Source organism: Lactuca saligna, chromosome 9 (genome assembly GCF_052625555.1).
Source record: "Lactuca saligna cultivar CGN05327 chromosome 9, ASM5262555v1, whole genome shotgun sequence".
Lineage (NCBI taxonomy): Eukaryota > Viridiplantae > Streptophyta > Magnoliopsida > Asterales > Asteraceae > Lactuca > Lactuca saligna.
This window is the reverse complement of record NC_136425.1, coordinates 47,797,060-47,822,196: the sequence shown is the minus strand read 5'-3', so window position 1 is coordinate 47,822,196 and position 25,137 is coordinate 47,797,060. Positions and strand designations below refer to the sequence as shown.

Genomic DNA, 25,137 nt, shown 5'->3' with positions numbered 1-25,137 from the left:
AGATCTTGTTTTTACCTACGCGTTAATATAAACAACTTCGAAAACGGAGTTCGTATGCGAAAGTTATGAATTTCTGAAGTTCGGGGCGCGAAACCCCAAAACTGTCAGAGTTCACAGCGTGAATACAGTGTTCACGACGTGAAGTCAGTATTTATGACTTCTGGAGCCTGAAAGACGCAACTTGCAATGTCACATGCAGTGACGAGTGAACTCACGATGTGAATATTTGAGATTCACGACGTGAATCCATAAAATCAGCCCTATAAATAGAAATCGAAGGGCAGCCGATTTAGGTTGCTACTTTATCACTCTCTCACTCCCGATACTCTCTCTAAGCCCTATTTTAACCCCCTAAAACCCTGGTATCATCCCGAGACCCGAAGCAAGTCCGGAAGCCCGAAGATCCTGAGAAGAAAAGAGTTTCTGAGTCGAAGCTCTGCCCGTGAAAAGCCCGATGTGCGAAGTGAGCACGGTTTCACCGAAGAATACTACTTCTACAAGTCGTAGTGCTGTCCGATCATCTTCTGATCAAGTGAGTGTATAGTCCCTTTCATAACACGATTTTAATACAAGTATTGTTTGAATGTATTAAGTATATGTTTTGTGTGAGTGTATAGTTACTTTCTTCTAACACATAAATATTAAGTATTTGCTATGAAATACGTGCTATGTGTTAATAAGTTGCTTGTTTATCTGAGATGAGTGTTGAATACGAAGTACTGACTATAAAATACGTGATATGTATTAATAAGTTGTTCGTTTATTTGAGATTGGTGTTGAATGCAATGTTTAGTACATGTTTTAAATAAGTTAAACTGTATATGTGTTTTATATCTACTATTATATTGGGGAAAACATGGGTAGATAAATGATGAGGTGCGAAAGATGATTAAGAATAATATTGGCAGATGCACCAATAGTGAATGTAATAATACTAGCAGATGCGCTTAGGAATAATTTTGGCAAAATGCACCAAATAGAGAATGTCATAATACTAGCAGATACGTTTAAGGATAATATTGGTAGATGCGCCTAATAGTGAATGTCGTAATCCTGACAGATACGCTAAAAGGATAATGTCGACAAATGTACCTAAAATAGAATGTCATAACGTCGGCAGATGCGCCCAATAGTGTATGTTGTAATCCGGGCAGAGACGCTTAAAGGATAACCTTGATAGATGCGACTTGTGTAGCGATGGATTTTGTGCCAATTCCTCAGGTCAATCCTTAGGAATGAATGATTGAAGGATAATTGATTCTTAGGGTAAACCATTAAGAATTAAAGAAGATAATGAGGATGGGTAATTGGGTTGATTGTTTGATGATTAAATATAATTATTATATTATTGTGGGTTAAAAACCCTATATGCTCACCAGGCTCCCAAGCCTGACCCTCTCAGTTTTCTTTGTATCACAGGTATCAATACAAAGACTTATGTCACTGAGAGATTAAAGGAGATGTAAATCATTGGTGTAATTAGATGTAAGTTTTGTTTATGCTTATGTGTCTGTATCGGAACATGACATCCCGGGATTTTGTTATAAATGAAAATACACTTCTTTAAGAAATGCTTTTGATAAATTCTTATCATATTTTGTTTTGGGAACAAATACTGCAACTCTTTTAGTCAAAGGATTACTCTGATTTTACAAAACGAAACATAAACAAATCGGTATTTTCTGGCCGTAAAATTGGGGATGTCACATATTAATACCTAGTAAATCCCAGATGTTACAGGATTTATGTAAACAAACAAAAATAAAACTCTTAAGTTTGCATGCAACCTAAATAGTATCTATGTTTTCTCTATTGAACCTATAATTAAGAGCATCAAAAAGAACCCTAGAAAACCTAAGATATTTTCAAAATATGAAGGAAAGGGTTTTAGGATTACATACCTTTTAGTTATTATATCAAATAGCTAGAAATTCTCCTTTGTTGATCTCTTAGAAGCAAGCACCACAAGTGTCGTGCCTCTAATGGAATCACACTTAAGTTAGCAAGAGGATAATATAAGAGAGAAGAGAGGGTAGGAGCAATTTTCGTCTAAGGCTTGTAGAGGGAAGGAGTGGGCTAGGAGTTCCTTATATAGTTGAGGAAACTTGGTGTCAGAGCTACGGTTTAAGGGATAAGCCCTATATTCCCTTGTTTGGTGACCAAGAAGCTTAATCCCCTTATCCAAGGGCCTTGGACGAAATCTCCTAGGCTTGCCCTAGAGATTTTCGTCTACCTCATTTCATGAGGTTCTAAAGCGTTCATTTCTCAACTATCAATAAATAACCAAACAGTCTTTGTACTTTTAATTAATCAAATTAGTTTCTGATTAATTATTAATTAAATAATATGATTTATAATTAATATATTATTTTTCATAGCACATTAATAAACCATTTATTTAATTTATTATTCACATAGTAACTTAATCTATCTCACTCTAAAAATCATATTATCCAATTGCTAGGTTTAAAGGGAATCCAAAAGGATTTTGTATGTATGGTGGTCAAATCCTTGCTACCATAGCTTTTACTTTGTTAGAATTTACCGTTGTACTCTTACTAACTTTTTATTCATTTAGTAATATTTTGTTAATTGTTTTTAACTAACTTTTTATTCATTTAGTAATATTTTGTTAATTGTTTTTTTTTTGTATGTGAAAAGTGCATCTTTAATTTATATGTTCGAAGTTATGCCAAACTTGGTGTAAGAAAAAATATTTAACAAATATTCTTATATAATTTATTATTATTAATTTCAATATATGAACCAAAAGTTGATATTATATTAATTTATATTTAGACAAATCCTCACTTCATCTATATTATTTTGTTTATATTTTAATAAATTAAACTTATATTCATGAAACTAAATACTATGAGCATTGAATGATGTATTTACGTTTAACTCATTTGGATTTTTTAGATTTTATTATGAAATATCATATTACCATTCCTTAGTCTTTATTATTGATTATTGAATATTTTCCTTACTAAATATTTATAATACACCATCCTACTTACAAAATAAAAATAAAAATAAAATCTTATTTCAACATTCTCATTCCCGGGCCTTGTACACACCGCCCGTCACACCATGGAAGTTGGTCATGCCCGAAGTCGTTACCTTAACCGCACAGAGGGGGATGCCGAAGGCAGGGCTAGTGACTGGAGTGAAGTCGTAACAAGGTAGCCGTACTTGAAGGTGCGGCTAGATCACCTTCTTTTCAGAGAGAGCTAATGCTTGTTGGTATTTTGGTTTGACACTGCTTCACACTCAAAAAGAAGGGAGCTACATCTGATTTAAACTTGGAGATGGAAGTCTTTTTTTGTTTCTCGACAGTGAAGTAAGACCAAACTCATGAGCTTATTATCTCAGGTCGGAACAAGTTGATAGGATCCTCCTTTTTACGTCCCCATGCCCCCTGTGTGGCGACATGGTGGCGAAAAATAAAAGAGAGAGATGGGGTTTACTTCAACATTGTATTTTTATAGTCTTACTATTTCTTTGCGTTTTTGTTGTTTTTTTGTGTATATTTAATAAAATATAATATCATTCTATTTTGAAAGTATAATTTTTCAATACAAACAAGGAAAATGACATTGTGGCACATCAAAGTTCTAACAATTGTCTAATTTTATCACTAAAGTTCTTTTTTTGTACATTAGACCATTAAACTCTATTTTTACCTTCTAATTACACCATTTAAAAAAAATAGACTGTTTCACCCGTTACCTTTGCTTAGATGCATTTTTCAATTTTATAAAATAAAAATAAAAAAATCATATATTTTATGTACATGGCTTTTCCTTTCCCCAAATTTAAAACTCATTCCTCCTCTCTTTCCTTCATCCCTGAGATTTTGAGCTTCTACGTCTGACACCGATCGAGCTCCTACATGGCATGTCATTGATCGAAGCTTCAATTTGTGTAAAAATTTTGCTGAAAAGGAGTTCTAGTCGTTCTCAATCGTCCCTTTCTGTGAACTCCTTCCAAACTTCAAGTTCTTCGGCCTCACAAACTTGTATATCAATTTTCGTTTTTTATTGTGATTTTAGATTAGATAATGGATTTTGTTCTTGATTTAGACCTTTTCACGATTTCCCAATTTCAAATTTTGGGTTTTGTTATAGTTATGATTTCGATTTTTGCATCCGCGAGTTCGTTTTCTTCCATATTTGTTGCACAAACTTCGTTTTTTGCATCTAGGTTTCTTTGATTTGGATAGTATTCATTTTTTCCATCTGTGTTTTTTGACCTTTAAAGGAAAAAATAAGAATCAAGCTTCATTTTATAATATGAATCGTTGAATGCTTTAATTTTTATTTTGCATGGTAAGTAAAGAATTTAGTATCTGATTTGTGTTCTCGTTCAAGAACCAATATGAACGATCGGTTTATGATTTGCGATTTCTGGAACTACTGACTAGAGACTTATGTTGCAGGTCTGTTTCATCTGACATAGATACAGATTTTTGGGTGGGTGTTTATTTCTAGTTTCCGGTTATGATTGCTGATTTTGGGTAAATGCTAGATGAGGTCATTACTAGAGGCAGGAGTGAGATTAGGTGGTGTGGGTTGTATAACACAATGGATTCCATGAACTTTATTTGGTGAACCTGTCATGTCGATCTCCATCTAATTACTTTCTTTGTGCGTGATTGTTCTCTGTTTCATGTCCTACAACATCAATCTCCAGATTTTGTTGGTGGTGGTGAATGGTGATGGTGGTAGTGGGAGGTGGGTTATAGGAAGATGAATAATGGTGGTTGTGATTCCAAAAGAATAAAGACAAGTTGATGTGGTTTAACAACATAGTTCACGAAAAATAAAAATAAAAACTAATAACTAATGACATATAGGAATATTTGATTTTTTTAATTTTAAATATTTAGAAAAAAAGCTACCTAAGCAAAAGTAACCGGTGAAACCATCTAATTTTTTTTGAAAATTTGTATAATTAGAAGGTAAAAATGGAGTTTAATGGTCTCATATTAAAAAAAAAAAAAAAAAAAAAAAAAAAAAAAAAAAAAAAAAATCATTGATCAAATTAGACAGTTGCCAAAACTTTGATGTGTTACGGTGTCATTTTCCCATATGAAAAAATTAAGATTATAAAAGTAATATTTCATACTATCAATAATCTTTCACATTTTTTTTTTTGATATATATATATATATATATATATATATATATATATATATATATATATATATATATATATATATATATATATATATATTTATTTATTTATTTATTTATTTTTTAACAATCAGTGTAATAGACGACGAGTTTCTAACCTAATATTTTAATAAACAAACACTTATTTATTTCACAATGGATTCATTGCAAAAACCACTTTATATAACGAAATTATTTTTTGAATGGTCTTCACCGCGAAATATTTAAAAGAAATTGACAAAATTCATATAATGCTAGAAGACACGTCATTTATTGTGATTATTTGTGAAATTATAATATATCACGCAATATATGATTTTCATTATTTTCTTTTTCTTTTATGTTTCTTTGTGGTAAGGACTATTTAAACTTTAAAGATCACTTCCTAGCATAAAATGGTTTTGCAACTGACCTATTGCGAAATAAATGGTTATTTATTTATTTATTTTGCTATTTTGTTAAAAATACTCCACCTATTTTGGTTAATTTTCTGTGATTGAGAGTTCACCTTTAGATATTAGTCATTTAGTCTAAGGTTTTGTTTTTTCTTTTATGTTTACCTTAGAATATATTTGAGATAACGACAAACAAATATTAAAAAATCAAACAAAAACAGTAAATATATATATATATATATATATATATATATATATATATATATATATATATATATATATATATATATATATATCCCCTATCCTAATAAATAAGTAGAATCTATCCACGTGTCAATCTCCCAGCAGCCCAAAATTGTGTTTTCCCGCTTCTTTTCATCATCTACATTTACGTCCAGATCATATTCATATACATTCACAATAAATCCGAAAAATCTGCATCAATAAATCAAAATAAGATGCACAAATCGTAATTTAAAATTTGAAATTCCTTGATATCCAATCCAATAAAATATGGAAGTTTGTTTATTATAATGGGAAACTAATTATTATCCAGTCAATAAATCCCAAAAAATCTGCACAAAATAAAATCATACCGAAATATATACCACTATTCATTCTTTACGCTTCTATTTTTTTCACCATTCTGCTTCAGAGAACTCATTACAAACGGTATTCAATCCTTCCTCTTTGTACCGGTTATAATTTCTTCATTTTATGATCGTTTGTTGCATATTCATCCTCCAGGACAAGAACAACTACAAAAGGTTAGCAATCTGAATTCATGCATTTATAAAAATTCGATAGCTGCATATATTTTTCATAGTTTTGATGTTTATGTACTTAATTCTTCCACTTTAACAACTGTACATGTATTTTTTTTGGTCAGATAACATTATATTTGAAGAAATACCAATATTTTTTTACTTATTACTTTACAAAAATGTCAATATTTTTTTACAAAAAATTTTATACGGATCAATATTTTATTATTTCATTAATGGATTATAAAAAATAAAAAAAAATAAATAAATAAAAAAAAACATTTGCCACTACTAATTCATGATATCTAACTTGGCATTACTATTTGTCATGTTATCTAATTGGAAGTTGCAGGGGCAAAATCACAATATACTTTATAGTAAGGGATACTGCATTGAGTTCTTCATATATCGAGGTTATACTTATCAATTTTTTTTTTGTGTTTGCAATCTGTTTTTCTGTTCTTCATAGCAACAATATACTTTACGTGTTATCAGTAAGTATTTGACTGCTTCCCCTTCATTACTATTCAAATATTTGAAAAGGAATCCTATCCTAATTTGAAAATGGTATTCTATTTGTTAACCAATGCAAATACGTTTTAAATCTTTCAGGATTTTAATGAATCCAAAAAAATTAGGAGTATATTACTCTTACCTTCTTTAAATTTGCATCTCCATTTAAATTACTATTGCTATCACACATTTTACCCTTCATTCTAATTGACAAAATATTTTTTCTTCCACGACTTCTGCAAGAAAGAGATCATATAAATTGAGGTTAGTCCTTCTTCAATCACCACTAATAATCATATGTTTGTAAACCTAATTTAATAGCAATATACTTTTACTACGTACTTTCCTGCGATTGTTTGCCTAATATTATTGTCCAGACTAAGAACATAGAGGATTAACACACACAAATACACACACCTAGTATTGAAAACACATACGTACACACACAAATGCAAATCAAGATGGACTCTTACTCTGTTGGAAGCAAACACACAATAATCAAGAAGTCTTATTGTTGTTATTTGACTCTCCATTTTTTTCACCTAGCATTCGTTTTCTTGACATTATCCACCACTGGAAGCACAAAGAAATACAAGGAAAAAAGGCATCGGGGTTAGTACTTTGATGTATGTGTATCTGATTGCTTTTTATCTGTATGTGTATCTTGCATATGTATCAAATTTTGTATTTCAGTTAGCTTTTGAAATATAATATAAATTACTCATAAATCATAATTTGTTGTGTTGTTGCTGTTTGTGCGGTTAAATCACTTTATTTTACTTGCTGCCACATTTTTTCCACCTTTTTCTTGAGATACATGAAAGACACCCTATTTAAAATTACATTGCTATTTCAGTTAGCTGTATGTGTATCTTTGTGTGTATTTCAGACAGTTCACTTTTGAAAGTCAATCACCTGCTTCTCATTAGAAGGAAAAGTCTACTGTTTCGATTTCAATTGTATATATGATATAACATCCTACTTTCATAGATAAACAATAAAAAAATTAATGGTTTAGTATAACATCTTATTTCATTTTATAAGTAATTTATTTTAAAAAGAATTAAAGCAATTTAGTAATTATTATTGAAGTCATTATAAGCGTATAATGAGTAAAGTAAATCGCTATTTACAGTAATTATTATTGAAGTCACTATAGAGGGTAAATAATGTAAGCACATTGCTATTATAGGTAAAAGATAAAGTACAATGCCGATATTAATAAAGAGAGTAAAGTAAATCGCTATTTACAATAATTACACCCTCTAATATTTAATATACCTCACCAGCGTACACTCAAATTGCCTCAACCCTAGCCACTTCACGAGCAAGTACGCACAACTCCTTCCCCAAAAAAGTTTGAATTTTCCCTTTTCTCTCCTCTCTCCATCTGAACACCATTCCAAGTAACATTAACAACAAAACAATATAAAAACAACAAAATCTTATTACATTATTTTCTACAAATTAGAAAAATGGGGAAGCTTTTTGCTATTTTGATAGTTTTTTTAATTTGAATGCACAATATAACAACAGGCTTTGTTTGTTATGTTTAATATAACATTCTACTTTCTTTATACTTTCAACTCACAATCTTTTAAATTACATTAAAAAAAACACCAAATTTTTACTTTTTTATCAAGATCATTCCACTTATTAATAATAGTAAATAAGAACCATCCAACAAAAAAGATGAAATAATTAAATTCATAAACGGTTCACAAGAAATTGTTTAAAACATAAATCTGTAAGTTCCAATATAAATTCATAAGCACAAAAGCTGGTGATCACAAACTAATTAATCTTCTATCATAAATTTCAAAAATAATTAAGCATCTAGCATAAATTTCAAAAAGTGATTAACCATCGTTAGCTTCTCTACTCTTTCTATATCCCATGTCCCTCCACCTACAAAATCTAATCATAATTTGAGGAAACATAAGCATTATAAATGATTTCTTGAAATTTAAAAATAATAATTATAAAAGGATCTATTTATATAATATATATGTTAATAAAATAAAAAAATCACGTGTTAATCAAAAAGATTCATGCCTTGCTCCATCCTGTTATGCCTAAAACTCATACCAAGCAGTAACCTTGAAATCCAAAAATGAAAATAAATTAGCAATTTTCTAAAGATATAGAGAGAAATTTGGATATAATGATGCACTACAATCATACGTTAATTACTAACAAATTACCGTTGGAAACTCTTCAACCCCAATCGATTTCCATATTCACAAAAAATAAAAACCTAATTTGTTTTACCTGTTATAATTGCAGCTTCATAATCGGTTCAATATATCCCAAAAATCACTCCAACTTAATCGGTAATTGCAACACATCCTTTTTAATCGGTAATCACAACACAACGTACCTCTTGTGCACCAATTTTCTTTTGAACCAAAGAGCGATGAGTTAGATCTTTATAAAGGTATTTACTTTATCTATATTATTTATCTATATTAAAAATGAGTTAGATCTTTGTGTAAATCTTTAATCCAATTTCATGTCTAACCTTTAAATTTAGTCCCTATACTTGTAAAGAATACCAACATGAGTCATGTTTACTTTTTTTTTTTTACACGTATTTAGTTACCATTTCATTTTTAAATAATTTTCAATATATATATATATATATATATATATATATATATATATATATATATATATATATATATATATATATTCAATCATTAGTACCTTTACAATTTTTATTTAACACAATAATTACTCTATAAAATTTATATGTTTCATCATTGGCGTTTATTTTTTAAAATAACAATTAAAACTTTACACAATTATTTATTCATAGTTAATAATAACTAGATAGATAGTTATTGGTACCGTGTTGCTCTAATTTATTTCTTTTATACATATTTTTTTTATAAATGTCATATTTACTCATAGTATAGTAAAACATATTTACCTATAATTTAACAAAACTTAGATAAGTATCCACAACAATGTATATATTAAATTTAACTAATCAATATATACTTATAAACAAAACTTCTATATTTGTAATTTAATAATTTTTTATTTTTTATTATCATTTTAAATTATCAATAATGTTTTTCTTTTTTACCCGTGGTTTCCACGGATTTTAACCTAGTATATATATATATAGTTTACCAGATTAAATCATTTTCCCACTTCTCAGTTTCACATAATGATGATCAGTTTGCTACATAAAACCAAGTATGATGATTCAAAATGTCAACATGTTAGTGTTTATTCAATCTTAACTTTGGAATAAACAAACTACTTAATAACATAGCTTTTCGTATTAAGTCAAAAAGAAACATATTCATATATAATATAGCTTACCAAATTAAGTCATATTTGTTTTCATGCTGAACCTTACAGACCTAAATCTGGTGTGTATTGTGTAGTCTTTTTGTCATGTAGAAAACATAAGCTAATAAAACTGGGATTGAAAAACTATAAAATGGAAAATGCACCACTGGATTCATCTCATAAGCTTTCATAAGAGCCCAACAACTCTGCATCCATAAAATTTATAAAAAAAAAAAAAAAAAAAAAAAGTGTAAGTTTAATAACAAATGAACGAAAATACAATTGCTATAAAATAACATTTACCTTAAAATGCTTCCAACAAATCGCCAAAGAGAGAATCAAAAGTATACTTCGACTCCATTTCCTCAACTTGTCTAAAACAAAACCACTTAATTTATTTCTTGTATTTAATCTTCCAAAATTACCCTCGTAATCATCTCTTTTCTTTCCCGAAATTGAACAAACATGATCTTGATAAATCGCCCTTTCAGCAGCTACACCCAAAATTATAAAAAAAGAAGGTAACACCACAAAATATAAATGTGGAATCACAATCACCATTACATCTGGAAACCCAATAAACTCCAATTTTTTTAAATCTTTAAAATCCACCACCCACCCTTTATATGTCATATACCCCCTCTCACCACCTTCAGTAAAAACTTGACCTAAAAGCCATGGACATAGTAAAAGGTACAACAAATACGCCAACATTGATTTCCACAAAAACGGGATGTTATGCACCTCGGTGAAAACCCATGTCAAAAGACTAAAAAGCCCTTTATTCGCCTTGTAAAAAAGGTAAGTGTATTGCCTTTTCCACAAAAGGGTAATGAATTTTGGTAGAACAAGAACAATGAACATGAGAAGGTAAAAAGACCAAAAAACCGGGTAGTATAATCCCTCCCATTGACACCCCATCACAAAAAACTCCTTCCATGTCCATGAAAGATTAGCACGAAAACCGTTTAATGAAAATGGGATCAAATTTGATGAAATTGTTAATTCATTAATGTCAATTGCTTCGATTTGTAGCCAATATCGTGTAGGATTTGGATCCATGAAAGCTTTTGAATTCCATGGGGAAGTGTATATATGATCTCCATTTTCACTCATGGGTGTTTCAAGAACCGTGTAAAGTTCCCCATGGGTAGAATCGTAAATTTTCGCGGTAACTTTTTTGATTACATTTGAAGAAAAAACCAAAGCTTTGATGTGTGAGTGTGACGTGTCATCTAACGATTGGCATTTGTATTTGTTCAAAATAGTTGTTGATAAATATCGTGAATCTAATGGAAATGTAGGCAATATCAAGATTTCTTTAACTCCATTCTTGAAATTAATGTCCATGAATGAAATATGCCCTTGATCAATAGCCATAATACGCATAGATCGGCTTTTCCTCCAATCGCCCATTTCCATTTCCCAAAATTCGTTGACTTTTTGACTTTCATTTGGACAAATTGTGCTACTTGATTGAGTCTTTTCATGGATATTGAGTTGAAAAAGGTTGTAGGAGTTTATTTCATGGTGTCGTTTCAAATTGTTACCAAATCTTGTGTGGAGATGGCCACAAAGGTAAGCGGATATGGAATGGTTGAGGAATATGTGTTTGAGGGTATTTTTGGAATTTGTGGATGCGGAGAATGAAAGAGGGAAATGGCCAAGGGCGATTTTGGTTAATGGTTTTGCTGACGTGGCGTCACGTTGCGAGAGATGGGAGTTTAATTCGGTTAAGAGTTGGTCGGTTGGATGGCCGAATACATTTGTGGGCCCGCGTAAGCCTGTGGATGTTGTGCTGTCGAATGAAACAAATAGAAGATCTCGTGGGCCCATCTGAAAAAAAAAAATTTTTAATAATTATTTGATTCTGATTCTTGAAGTCGTAATAATCACTTTGAAAATGCAGAAAGAACAACTTAATGGATTAAGTCGATAGTTTTTAACAATTTGGCTCATATATTGAATAAGATATTGATTTATAAATGTATGATAAATTGGAGGTTGAAAAGGAAAAGTAACCTGAAGAGTAACACTATTGACAGATTGAGTTCTTCCCAATTGGCCAGTGATGCTGTATTTTGAAAAATAATCATATAAATCACCCGTTGTAGGAACACCAAAATTATCATGATTTCCTCTAAGATCATAGAAGATGCTCTTATCAAGGCCACTCTTGTTGATAACATTTTCCATTGTATTTTGGTATTCAATCCACTCTTCTTCATTTTGCTTCATTGTCAATAGATCCTTGCTTTTACCATCTGGTAAGAATTACATGGTTATGATTTTCTGATACTTAAAATCAACATAATAAGATTTGAAAATTAAAAACAGGTGCTCTAAGAGAATTGATTCTAACTTATTCAATTGGTTTCCAATTCCTAAGCATTTCAAAAGCAAATTAGAAAACATCATCAAAACCTCTTCTTCAACAAATCCTAACATAAACCGATGAACAACTCAAGGGTTACCTAATTTCCTCAAAAGAAATGAGATTAGATTTATGTTCGTAGGAAAATATGCCAACAAATAAAAATCCAAAGAGGTAGTAGAATTCGAGAAAATAATACCAGTGAGATCGCCGGTGATGAAAACCAACGAAGGATTGATCATCGATAGAGTTGAACCCACAAATTTCTGAAACTCAGAAGCTCTCTCAGGATGATGAACACTAAAATGAAGATCAGAGAGCTGAACGATCCACACCACGTCATGCTCACCCTTTACTTCTATTATCTCTCTGTTCTTTCCATTGCTATTGCTGTCGCTACTACTACAATTCTTACACAAGAACAAAAGTATCAATAACAAACTAAGGTTGATACCCATTTCGTCAAATTTTTGTTGTATGATCCCCCCGGAGGAGAAACACTCCCTTCAAGGGTTTCGTGGTGGACTGGTGGTGTTTTGGGGCTTCACCAATCACTTGGCCCCTAGAGCGCAATCACACAAGTCGTGCCTTTGCTTATTACTGATGATCATGTTGTTCCTGTACATACAATCTGTTTCATATTTGGGTATAAATTTTCGGTGTTTGATTCCAACTTTCAGGTTTATGTGTTTCCCAGATAGGAATTAGGGTTTTTTTTTTTTTTTTTTTTTTTTTTTTTTTTTTTTTTTTTTTAATAATTAGAAATATAAGTTTGTTTTTTATTAATAAAAAATAAGACTAATCAATGTTTTTTTTTATTATGTTACACTCTCATTCAAATTTTTAAATGTTATTTTATGATTATTTTGAATTTTTTTTTCTACATGTTATTTTATGGGTTTTCTATTTTAATAAATTTTACATAATATTTTAAAATGTAATAATTACAATAAATCTATTCTAATAAATGAATGATTTTTGCCACATGACACATTCCCATTCAAATTGTCAAATGTTCTTTTGTGATTATTTTGAATTAATTTTTTTCCACATGTTATTTTATGAGTTTTTTTATTTTAATAAATTTTATATAATATTTTAATGTAATAATTATAATAAATGTAGTAATAAATAAATATTAATTTTGTTAATACTTACCTTTTTATTTCAAAATTTTCAAATTAAAGCTCGTTAGTTTATTTTGTTTATTTATTTAAATTTAAAAGATAAAAAAAGTAATTTTAATAATTTATTGTTTTTCTTATTTTCTTATAAATCTAAAGTTCTTAAATATTTAGATATTTATATTTAATTTTTTTTAATTAACCCATGTAATACATGAGTCTTACACCTAGTTTTATTTAATATTATTTAAAATTAAGGTTTATTAAAATAATAATCAATTTCAGATAAAAAAGGCTATCTTGGAGAAAAACAAATGAGTCTAAGGATTTCGTATATAACAGCTAGAAAATCTTGTGAAAGAGAAATTATAAATCTCAAATATCAAAAGTACAATGTTAAATTTCTTTGTTATGAAAATAGCTTTTGAAAATTTTAATCATAAAAAACTTAAAACAAAAAACAATTTTTTACTAAAAAACTAAAATTTCATATTTTGCATATGAGTTTTTCAGGTTAGACATGCGAAATTCCCTAAAAAAATAATTAATCATTTTTATATGTCACAACTACAACTTTAAAACAACATAAGCTAAAAATGTGACTTTTGTCACATGATGACTTCTATTTTTTAGGGATCTAATACACCCCACTATACCATAACTTATATTTAACATTTTTTTTTGGATGGTTGATGTGTAACACTTTGTATAATATTTATTTGAGTTGGATAGTTTCTCAACTTGGTGCAACAGCAGACTAAAAATTTCAAGCCTAAAACAATGTATAGTAAAAAAAAAAATTCCATATACTTTGGTTCTATTGATAAAAAGTAATATTTTCTTTTATTATTTTATTTTATTTTTGTAATTTAACCATTAAAATCGGCAAACACTTGTAAAATAACATTTGTAACAGGTTAGTGCCAATTTTAAAGGTTAAATTGCAAAAAAAAAAAAAATGAATGATTTTTTTCGTTAATAAATTACAATTTAAAGATTTTTATGAAAATTTTCTTTTTATAATATATACTAAATTTATTTGAAGAAAACGTATATTTATTTTTTAAAAAAACTCAAAATAAAGATATTTTTATTAGAAAACATAATAATGATAATTTATATATTATTTTTGGAAAATTTTTTATTCTCTTTAATAAATATTATTACTACAATCATATATATATATATATATATATATATATATATATATATATATATATATATATATATATATATATATATATATATATATATATATAACTTAAGAGGACTTTGTTGATTTGTCGTGAGAAGTGCATATTTAGACCAAAATGCTATTTATGGTTTTAGGTGTTAAGTGTAATTATTTACCATAGAACTACAAATTATCGAAGATCCTTTCATAATTGAACGATACCTCAGAAAATAAAGGCTTATGAGAGACTATATATAGCCTAGAAACACGCTTCTTACCTACCACCACACTTTGTCACTACCACCCTTTACCACCAATAAGATTGTCTTCATCACAAAACACTGGTAGCCCCTATTAGTACCATATTCGTATCTTCGACCCACCTTCTGCATTATTCATCTCTGAACCACCATCATCACCATTGCCCACATATTGTTCTTTCTCTTCACAACCTGATAAAAAGCCAAAAATGACAAAACTTACCTAAATATGAGGCATTAATGAACACAAATTTGGACTTAGGACATAACTATATATTTCATGTAAATATAAGGGCCTTTATGATAATACCCCTAACATAAGAGCTACAATAGTTCTAATAACAAATGTTAAATACAGTTAATATGAATTTTATTGATTTATCGTAAGGAGTGCATTTTTAGATCACATATATCATGAAACTCTATTTAAGAATTCTATCTAGATGTTATCTTTATGATTGTAGTAATGATATTTATTAAGGAGAACTAGAAAAATAATCCCAAAAAGGATATATAAATTTTCATTATTTTTTTAATAAAAAATATGAGCTTTCTAGTGAAAAGGGTGTAGATGGTATCTTTATTTTATGTTTTTCAATAAATAAATATACATTTTTTCCAAATTTATTTAGTATATATAAAAAGAAAATCTTCAGAAAAGTTTTTAAACTTTAGCCTTATTAACGAAAAAGTCATCTATGATTTTTTTTTTCCAATTTAACCCTTAAAACGGACACTAACCCGGGACAATGGTTGTTTTGCAAGCATAATAATAATAATAATAATAACTAAATGCCCCCCCCCCCCCCCCCCCCCCCCCCCCCCGCGTTGCGAGACTATATAAAACTCAAAATAAAGATATTTTTATTAGAAAACATAATAATGATAATTTATATATTATTTTTGGAAAATTTTTTATTCTCTTTAATAAATATTATTACTACAATCATATATATATATATATATATATATATATATATATATATATATATATATATATATATATATATATATATAACTTAAGAGGACTTTGTTGATTTGTCGTGAGAAGTGCATATCTAGACCAAAATGCTATTTATGGTTTTAGGTGTTAAGTGTAATTATTTACCATAGAACTACAAATTATCGAAGATCATTTCATAATTGAACGATACCTCAGAAAATAAAGGCTTATGAGAGACTATATATAGCCTAGAAACACGCTTCTTACCTACCACCACACTTTGTCACTACCACCCTTTACCACCAATAAGATTGTCTTCATCACAAAACACTGGTAGCCCCTATTAGTACCATATTCGTATCTTCGACCCACCTTCTGCATTATTCATCTCCGAACCACCATCATCACCATTGCCCACATATTGTTCTTTCTCTTCACAACCTGATAAAAAGCCAAAAATGACAAAACTTACCTAAATATGAGGCATTAATGAACACAAATTTGGACTTAGGACATAACTATATATTTCATGTAAATATAAGGGCCTTTATGATAATACCCCTAACATAAGAGCTACAATAATTCTAATAACAAATGTTAAATACAGTTAATATGAATTTTATTGATTTATCGTAAGGAGTGCATTTTTAGATCACATATATCATGAAACTCTATTTAAGAATTCTATCTAGATGTTATCTTTATGATTGTAGTAATGATATTTATTAAGGAGAACTAGAAAAATAATCCCAAAAAGGATATATAAATTATCATTATTTTTTTAATAAAAAATATGAGCTTTCTAGTGAAAAGGGTGTAGATGGTATCTTTATTTTATGTTTTTCAATAAATAAATATACATTTTTTCCAAATTTATTTAGTATATATAAAAAGAAAATCTTCAGAAAAGTTTTTAAACTTTAGCCTTATTAACGAAAAAGTCATCTATGATTTTTTTTTTCCAATTTAACCCTTAAAACGGACACTAACCCGGGACAATGGTTGTTTTGCAAGCATAATAATAATAATAATAATTAAATCCCCCCCCCCCCCCCCCCCCCCCCCCCGCGTTGCTTTTGTATTCAAGTATAGAACATTGTATTAATTGGTAGCCACAGTTAAGTATATTGCTATTCTCTGCAATTCTCCCTTTTACAATTTTGATACTTAAAATAATAAAAATAAAGGACATTAAGCTAAACATTAAAATGAAAATACATTGCCCTATTTTAGTATCTTATTCTAAGATATGCAAAAAACCCACTTAACATCAGTCCAATGAAGCACATTTGGATGAACCCGATTCCGTTCTTCATGTTTCGGTTCCAGACGCATAAACGGGTCCGGAGGGCAAAGAGGTAATATATGGTTTAGCAAAAAAGTATTTCTACAAATAGCAACATAGCACACATAGGGGTTGTTGGTAGATGCTTAACTAAGTTGCAGTTGTGCCATTTGCTTCGTCACATGACTCAAAGATATCATCCACAAAATATGTATGTTACCTTATGTAATATAAATCTTGATATTATTTCTTACCGATAACCCATTTTGTACCTGAATGTGAAGATAATATAAATCAAGATCTGTTTAAGCCAACAAAGCATGTCAATATTAGAATTTGGTTCAAGAAGATTAACACCTTCAATGGAACCACAAACTTTTTCTCCAGCAGCCATATTTAACTCAAGGAACAATGGGATGAGGATTGCCTCTTTCTTTTTTGATTACAACCTGCAAAAAAGAAAATGGTGAATAAAAATACAATTCAATCCATAACTGTCATGCAAGAAATAGCAACCCAATCTCGAGAAATCATATACCTGCTCCATTCCATTTTCTGTGTCGGAACCTCCTAAAATTTATATACCATTACAAAGTTAGAATCACATTGTAAATCTGTAACCAGCAAGCAAAACCACAATGGATTACTGGCTAATTACATTGACTGCGAGCTGAAAAGACAAAATTACCCCTGCACTAACGGTTCAAAAGTGACGGGGTTAGGGTCAAGGATCAATTTCGCAATGAACTGAAATCTTAAGGACCATTCGCGTGACTTTTAGCTAGGAAGTCCTCAAAGTGCGATATTATGTAAACCACATGGACCAATTGTGAAATTTTGTCTAAACAATTAGACTAATTTTATTTATTATTATTTAATATTAAGGTAAAATTAGAGTTTATCAAAATAATGATTAATTTCACAAATAATATCTACGAAAAGACTATCTTGGAGAAAAAAGAAATAAGTTTTCAATTTTATTTAAGGATTTTTTATCTAAGAAATGTTGAAATCTTCTGCAAAAAAATGATAAACCTCATTTTTGTCATTTTCACACGTTAAAAATACAATGTTAAGTTTCTTTGTTACGAAGATAGTTTTTGAAAATTTCAACCATAAAAAACTTTAAATGAATAATTTTTTTTATTAGAAAACTAAGATTTTATATTTTGCATATAGTTTTGTAGGTCAAACATGCGGGATTCTCTAGAATTTTTTTGGTCATTTTCGCGTGTCACAACTACAATATTAAAGGAACATAAGCTACAAGTGTGATCTTTCGTCATAAGACGACTTCTATTTTTTAAATCTACCGTTTTTTGTGGATGGCTGGTATGTAACACTTTGTATAATATTTATTTGAGTTGATTGACTTCTCAACTTTGTGCAACAACAAACTAAATATTTCAAACCATAAAACCAATTATAGTAAAATACTAACTTAGTAAATAATATTTATATTAACATGTGTACAAATTCGATTTTATTTAAACTTAACAATTAAAATACATACATATATTTCAAGGTACGCACGTTCTATTTCTGTATTTTAATTTAATTGTTATTGTTTAGAAATACTAATTCAGAATGGTAACAAAAATGATATTTAATAACGATTTCACAGATGAAAATAAAACACTTCGTATGTAAAGAATGTGAAATTGTAAAGAACGAATTTTTCACATGTGAAAGTTACCATTTCGCAAATGACATCTACGAATGACCTATTTTTTATTTTAAAAACACTAATTTCTCCACTTTTCATAGACGACAAACCGATTGCACATGTGAGACATGCAAAATTTATGGCTATTTACGAAATATCATCCTAATTTATGGAAAACTTTTATTTTGATTAGTCATTTTTTTCTCATATACTAATATGCTTGGTGTACTAAAAGGCACAAAATATTAAAACAATGAAAAAGCTCTATGTAGAGCTTGTATAATTTGAAAAAAGGATAATGATTTAGGAGGGTAATTATGTTTCTAGTTTGTTCGTATTAGGTCACTAAAGTTTTTTTTTTTTCCTATGTATTAGACCAATATGATTGTTATTACCGTTTAGAAATAGTCATTTTTACCGGTTTCTTCCTGCTTAACCGGTAAAAATGATTATTTTTAAACGGTAAAAATGATTATTTTTAAAAATCTATTAGGGTGGAGGGAGTCATTCCCTCCCAACCCACTGAACCCGCTGCTATATCATTTTTTCTCTTTTATTTTGGGAAAATGACTTGTAAGGGTAATTATGTTTCAAAAATATTCAAAAAAATAACATCAAAGTATTGTCTGTTCAAAAAACACCATTCAACTAAAGACTTTCTATAAATATGACCAACAAAGAATACATTTTGTTCAAATCTCACCCACATGTAACTGATATCTGTAGGTTAAATGACCTGATAGAATCAAAATAATAGAATTAAGAATTGACATGACATCAATTAATGGAATTAAGCAATGACATGGCATTTTTTTTTATTTCTGCGTGGATTAAGGGGGTGTTTGACTTAGTTTTTTAGAGGCCAAAAGATCTTTTTGGAAAAGTTACAAAAAGTCAGGTTGTCCTGACTTTTCCAAAAAGTTGATTTTCCTTCTTTGCAAAATCCAAAATTGCTTTTAGAAGTCTTTTGCCAAACATCTTTTTGCCTATGATCTTTTTCTAAAAGGAATTTTTGTCATTCAAAAGCTAAGCCACACACCCCCTAAGTTTTTCAAAATCCTTTAATGGGAGGGAGTGGAGCACAATCCTCTTTAGGGTTCGTTTCTAGGTCGATCTGTAACACCGTAAATTTCAAGACAAAATTTTCATTTAAAATAATCATTTTATTCTTAGAAACACTTGTTTAAAATCTTATTCATAGTCGATTTACAAAACATAACTCCATTTTCACTTGCATAGAAAACCAGGATCCTCCAAAATATGACTCTTTCTCTGGTGTGTACAATCAAGCCGGTGCCGTCCCGTGATACTGAAAGAAACCTGTAAAACATCAAACAAAACACTGTAAGCACGAAGCTTAGTGAGTTCCCCAAAATACCACACATAACACATATTAGCCACTCGAGGCTATAACTCTGTGGGTCCGTGCACCCAAACTCTGTGAACCCTCAGGTTCTAACTCTGGGAACCTTCCGGTTCCAACTCTATAAACATGCACAACATAAATCACATAGAAATAATGCAGTACAACACATCACGTACATATAGCATACAAATACTCTAATCACATAACTCTGGTTACCTACTCAAGGTAAAGTATAGTGAGAAGACTCACCTGGCAAGCAGGAAGCAGATATCCCCACACTTGAATCTCGAACTCGCCACCGCCTAACACGTAAGGCAAATACTCTCATGAATATAACTCTCGAGACTAGAATAAATCCTCTCATAACACCCTCTTATGGTTAAAAGACTATTTTACCTCTCTCTTGGCCCAAAGGCCACATCGCTGACCAAACCCTAAAAGTCAACGGCCAACCCTTGGTCGAAATCAAAGTCCTCAGTCTAAGTCAACCCCTGACTGACCCTACTCGCCGAGTCAACCCTGTGACTCGTCGAGTTCCCATAATTAGAACTTCATTCAATCTGCGATCTAACTAGCCGAGTCACCCTGAGACTCGCCGAGTCCAACAACTCTGAGTCCACTCGCACTCGACTCACCGAGTCATCCCTCGACTCACCGATTCTCGGCTCAACCAGAGAATATTTGGGACTCTTCGACAAGACTCGTCGAGTCCAAGGCTATCTTCAACCTACTCGCTGAGTTGTTCTTCCAACTCGTCGAGTTCCAGGCCATCTTCAAGCAACTCGTCGAGTCGACCCATGTGACTCGCCGAGTACCACCGTTCTGAATCCATTCAGAAGCACTCCAGGCCATGCAATTGATCCAAAACATAGATCTAGCCTCCTACAACCCATCCATCACGTAAAGTGGCAAACTTTACGTGAATCCAAAGAGATCTAAGCCGTTTGCACATTGGGGCTAGGGTTTGGGACATGTAAGCTTCACTAAACACTCCAACACAGGGACTTTCATGCTCTCTGATTCTTCTCCCTTCCAGATCTGAGGTAGCAACCTCAGATCTAACCTCTAGACTTCCCATTTCATCCATAGACAATTTCTCACAAACCCCAAAATGAAGAAACAACATAACAATAGGTCAATAACGAGATATTACCTCTAAGTGATGCCCCAACTGCAATGAAATTCGAATCCAAGCAAATCCCCTTGCTCCAAGCCTTGAATCTTCCCAAAATTCCTTCAACCATTACTTCTCCAAGCTCCAATCCACTCAACAATGGTGCTTCTCCGTGATTTAGGGTTTTCTGGGGCTCAAGGGGTGATAAAGAGGCTGGGAGGAAAACATAGTGATCTTTATATAAGGCTCAACCCCGAGAATTAGGGTTTTCTCCACTCAGTGCCTACTCGCCGAGTCCATTACACTGACTCGCCGAGTCGGCCACTTAACACGCGACCAGGTCGCGACTCTACTCGCCGAGTCCGCACATGGACTCACCGAGTCACTCTTTCCCAATTTACTCTTTTAGCCCTTCAACTCTACTCTTGATATTTCGGGATGTTACACGATCGCTTAACAACCCTTTGTGAAATCGATTTTCCATAACCTTGTTGACAATGATTCCTCCTTAACCTTGGAGACATCGAGTTCCACAGCAAAAATGTTGTTCTCATCGAATTCTCTCAACCTGCAACATTAAATTCTCTCAAACCTCTTGAAATCTTTCTGAAATCAAAATTAGGGATACATGTTTTCAAGAAACAATTTCTTTCCAATTTTCTCAGATAAGAAAATGAAATTGAACATTCAAAACATACTTTAAATCATATAATATGCAAGCTTCAACTGGCCCATAACACTTGTTAAAGTTTAAGTTTTTAAAGTTCAATGTCTTAAGAGGCAGAATATGAATGTGTAACATCTTTTGGACGTGAAATTGGTTTCATTTTACCTGTTATACCCTTTATATTCAAGAGTGAGGATTCCATTTGATGTATGGAGTATGGACATCAGTTAGGATAAGAACAAGAGTGAAGATTTCATTTGCCCCTGTTGACAGTTTATTGACATTTTACGGATCATTTTGCCCCTCACCTGTATCTATTTCTGTTTAGTTTATTGACCATTATCCCCTGTTAACAACTAATAAAACCAATAGTATATAGGGAGTACCTATATGACAAAAAATGATAATTAATAGGGCAACCTATGACTCCTTTGCATGAGGTGAGTCGCAAAATTCTAGATTATGTGACCCATTTTGCCTAAATGAGTAGGGTTCTAACCACTTCTAAAGCCTAATAAGAATTCAAGAGAAGCATACATGTTAGTTTCTTACCTTTTTTCTATCTCTTCTTATTCAAATTTGCACATATAAATAAAATTTATGCATTTCGGTTATCTAGAATGGAACATTGCCACTCACATCAACTCTGAGAACCTAGAGTATTCTGCTGCATGTGTTCTCTTCTTATTCAACTTTGCACATATTTAAGTTAGGAGTTGTTTTTTTTAATACTTAATGGGATTAATATGTCAAGCCTTAAACTGGACAAGTATACATGGTTGTTTCTTTTTACTTAATTTTGACATAATGACTTAATGGGTTAAGTCAAAAAACTTGGCTTAATATATTAAGACACTAACTTTGTAACTACTTACCATTCTTTATCCTCCTGACTACTCTCACGTTAAAAGATCGAGTTAACATTGATGAATATTGTAAAATTTGTTTTTTAGGAGTGTAAGGCTAAAATGGTCATTAGTGCACCATGATCTCAGTAGTAGCTTAGTAGACTCAGATAATGAATCTAGAGTTTGTCTTAAAGTTGTGGCTCACAAAAATGTTTCTAAACTGATGGCTTATTAGCTATTACTAATTGTTGCTTTAATGCTTAGGAACATAAGAAAAGAGTTTGGACAAAAGTTGGTCATGGGCGAAGTTCCAGTAATGCAAATAAGAAGACTCAACATCAGATAAAAGGTAATTATGAGTCATTTTTTTATATGGGAATTGAGTATTGTTGTTTTTGTCCTAAATTTGAATTTTTCTTTTTTGAAAATTTCAGCTTCCATGGAGAATATGATAACGAAAGTCCAAACTTTGGTTCTCCCCAATCTTATACACAATCAAGGCCACTAAAAGATTTTGTATGTCCCATAACTAGCCATATCTTTAGTGATCCAGTAACCCTAGCAACTGGTCAAACGTATGAAAGAAAGGCCATTGAAGAATGGATAAAGAGGGGGAACACAACATGGCTCATCATAAGACAACCTCTCTCATCCTATTCCCTCCCTAAAACAAATTACGTCTTGAAAAAGACTCATCACCTCCTGCATACAAAAAAAAGACTTCATGTTTCACAAGCCATGAGAGGATCGAAGAAGAAGATGAAGCAGGAGAAGAAAAATCCCAAGTCGTTCTGCTAGCCCTAATTCAGTTTAAAGAAGACACATAGATTAATAAATGTCATATCATCCGCTGTTATGCCATGTCATTAGTTTTAGGCCAAATCACCGGTTCTAAATCCTAGTCATCGTTTTACCAACAAGAACCGGTTACCACTAGGTAGGATTTGAACAAAAGTTATACTTGTTGGTGTTTTTTTTTTTTTTTAACAAAACCCTTAGTTGGATGGTTTTTTTTGAACGATTTTGAAACATTCTTACCCTTATAAGTTATTTTCCCTTTTATTTTTATTATCTTTCCTGAATCCACAACACACGGAAACCCTGTCTTTTTGAACCCACTCAACCCATTCAATTAAAAAAAAAAAATACAAAACAATCAAATGTAAAATCTTAATTAGCAATAGAGTTATCGGCAGCGGTACCACTTCCACTTCAACGAGTGGGTTGATTAGTTTCACTAACTCACTTCATCATCTCTCTACTTTTTTTTTTTTTTTTTTTTTTTTTTTTTTTTTTTTTAAATTTTCTTTAAAACTTATATCTTAGTTGTTTTGTATTTTTTTTTTTAATTGAGTGGCTTGAATGAGTTCAAAATGATAGGATTTCTGTCTGTTGTGAGTTAAGAAAGGTGAAGAAAAAAAGGAGATAAAAATTGATGTGACAATAGGTTCGATCGGTTGGGAGGGAACAACTCCCTCCTCCCTTAAGACACACGACAATCATTGAAAAACTCATGGTTAAAACTTATGATCTACAAGATATTAGAAAAACTTTGGATTAAATAAGCTTCCACAAATTTTTAAGAACTTATTTGATCAAAACCTTTCCACTTGAACCCCAAGAAAAGCGAATTTAGGCGCACCATAAAGAATAACTAACTTTTTTTTTTTGGCATTCCAAGGCACCTAACTACATTTTTTTTACTTAGGCTTAGTTTGTTTTTCTATAAAAGTACTTTTTGAGCATTTTTTTTTTTACTTAGGCTTAGTTTGTTTTTCTATAAAAGTACTTTTTGAGCATTTTTCCTTTCTAGCAGGTAGACGTTTCGCAAGTCCACGTCTTCTTCCACAAACTACGAAAAAGACAAAAGACATTTAACCACTTCCAAAAAAACAGCACCTTAGTATAGTAAATTTTCTACAATGACTTTCTACATGGTGCCACAACTTGTCACATAATACACATGCATATTAGAACAAAAAACACAGCAGGTACTTTGACTTTGCATATGATACAAAGACCATTTGTTCAAAAACATCATTTTCAACCAAGACTAACATGTTTAGTGAGATAACTATAGAGAAAAAGAAAATCAACTCAATGATAATATCATTAATTCATTATCCATAGCACCAGTGTAATGATAATGAATGATAATATGATA

At 30.8% G+C, this 25,137-nt stretch overlaps 1 protein-coding gene across 5 annotated transcripts; it reads right to left on the bottom strand.

Moving 5' to 3' along the window:
* Positions 1-5,872: 5,872 nt before the first annotated feature.
* Positions 5,873-13,193, bottom strand: LOC145015141 (Calcineurin-like metallo-phosphoesterase superfamily protein). 5 transcript variants are annotated; one of them, XR_013665763.1, is made up of 9 exons: positions 12,726-13,193; positions 12,175-12,416; positions 10,456-11,988; positions 10,183-10,358; positions 8,131-8,239; positions 7,323-7,422; positions 6,992-7,085; positions 6,169-6,330; positions 5,873-6,007 (listed from the first exon to the last, which is right to left on the bottom strand). XR_013665763.1 is itself a non-coding variant. In XM_078973590.1 (5 exons), exons 1-4 carry the CDS (start codon positions 12,982-12,984, stop codon positions 10,224-10,226), a joined length of 2,169 nt encoding a protein of 722 aa, XP_078829716.1. In that variant the 5' UTR covers positions 12,985-13,193; the 3' UTR covers positions 8,017-8,239; positions 10,183-10,223. The 5 variants fall into 5 exon arrangements, 1 of the variants encoding a protein (XP_078829716.1); XR_013665767.1 differs by having other exon boundaries at positions 6,181-6,330; XR_013665764.1 differs by having other exon boundaries at positions 6,169-6,313.
* Positions 13,194-25,137: the final 11,944 nt, after the last annotated feature.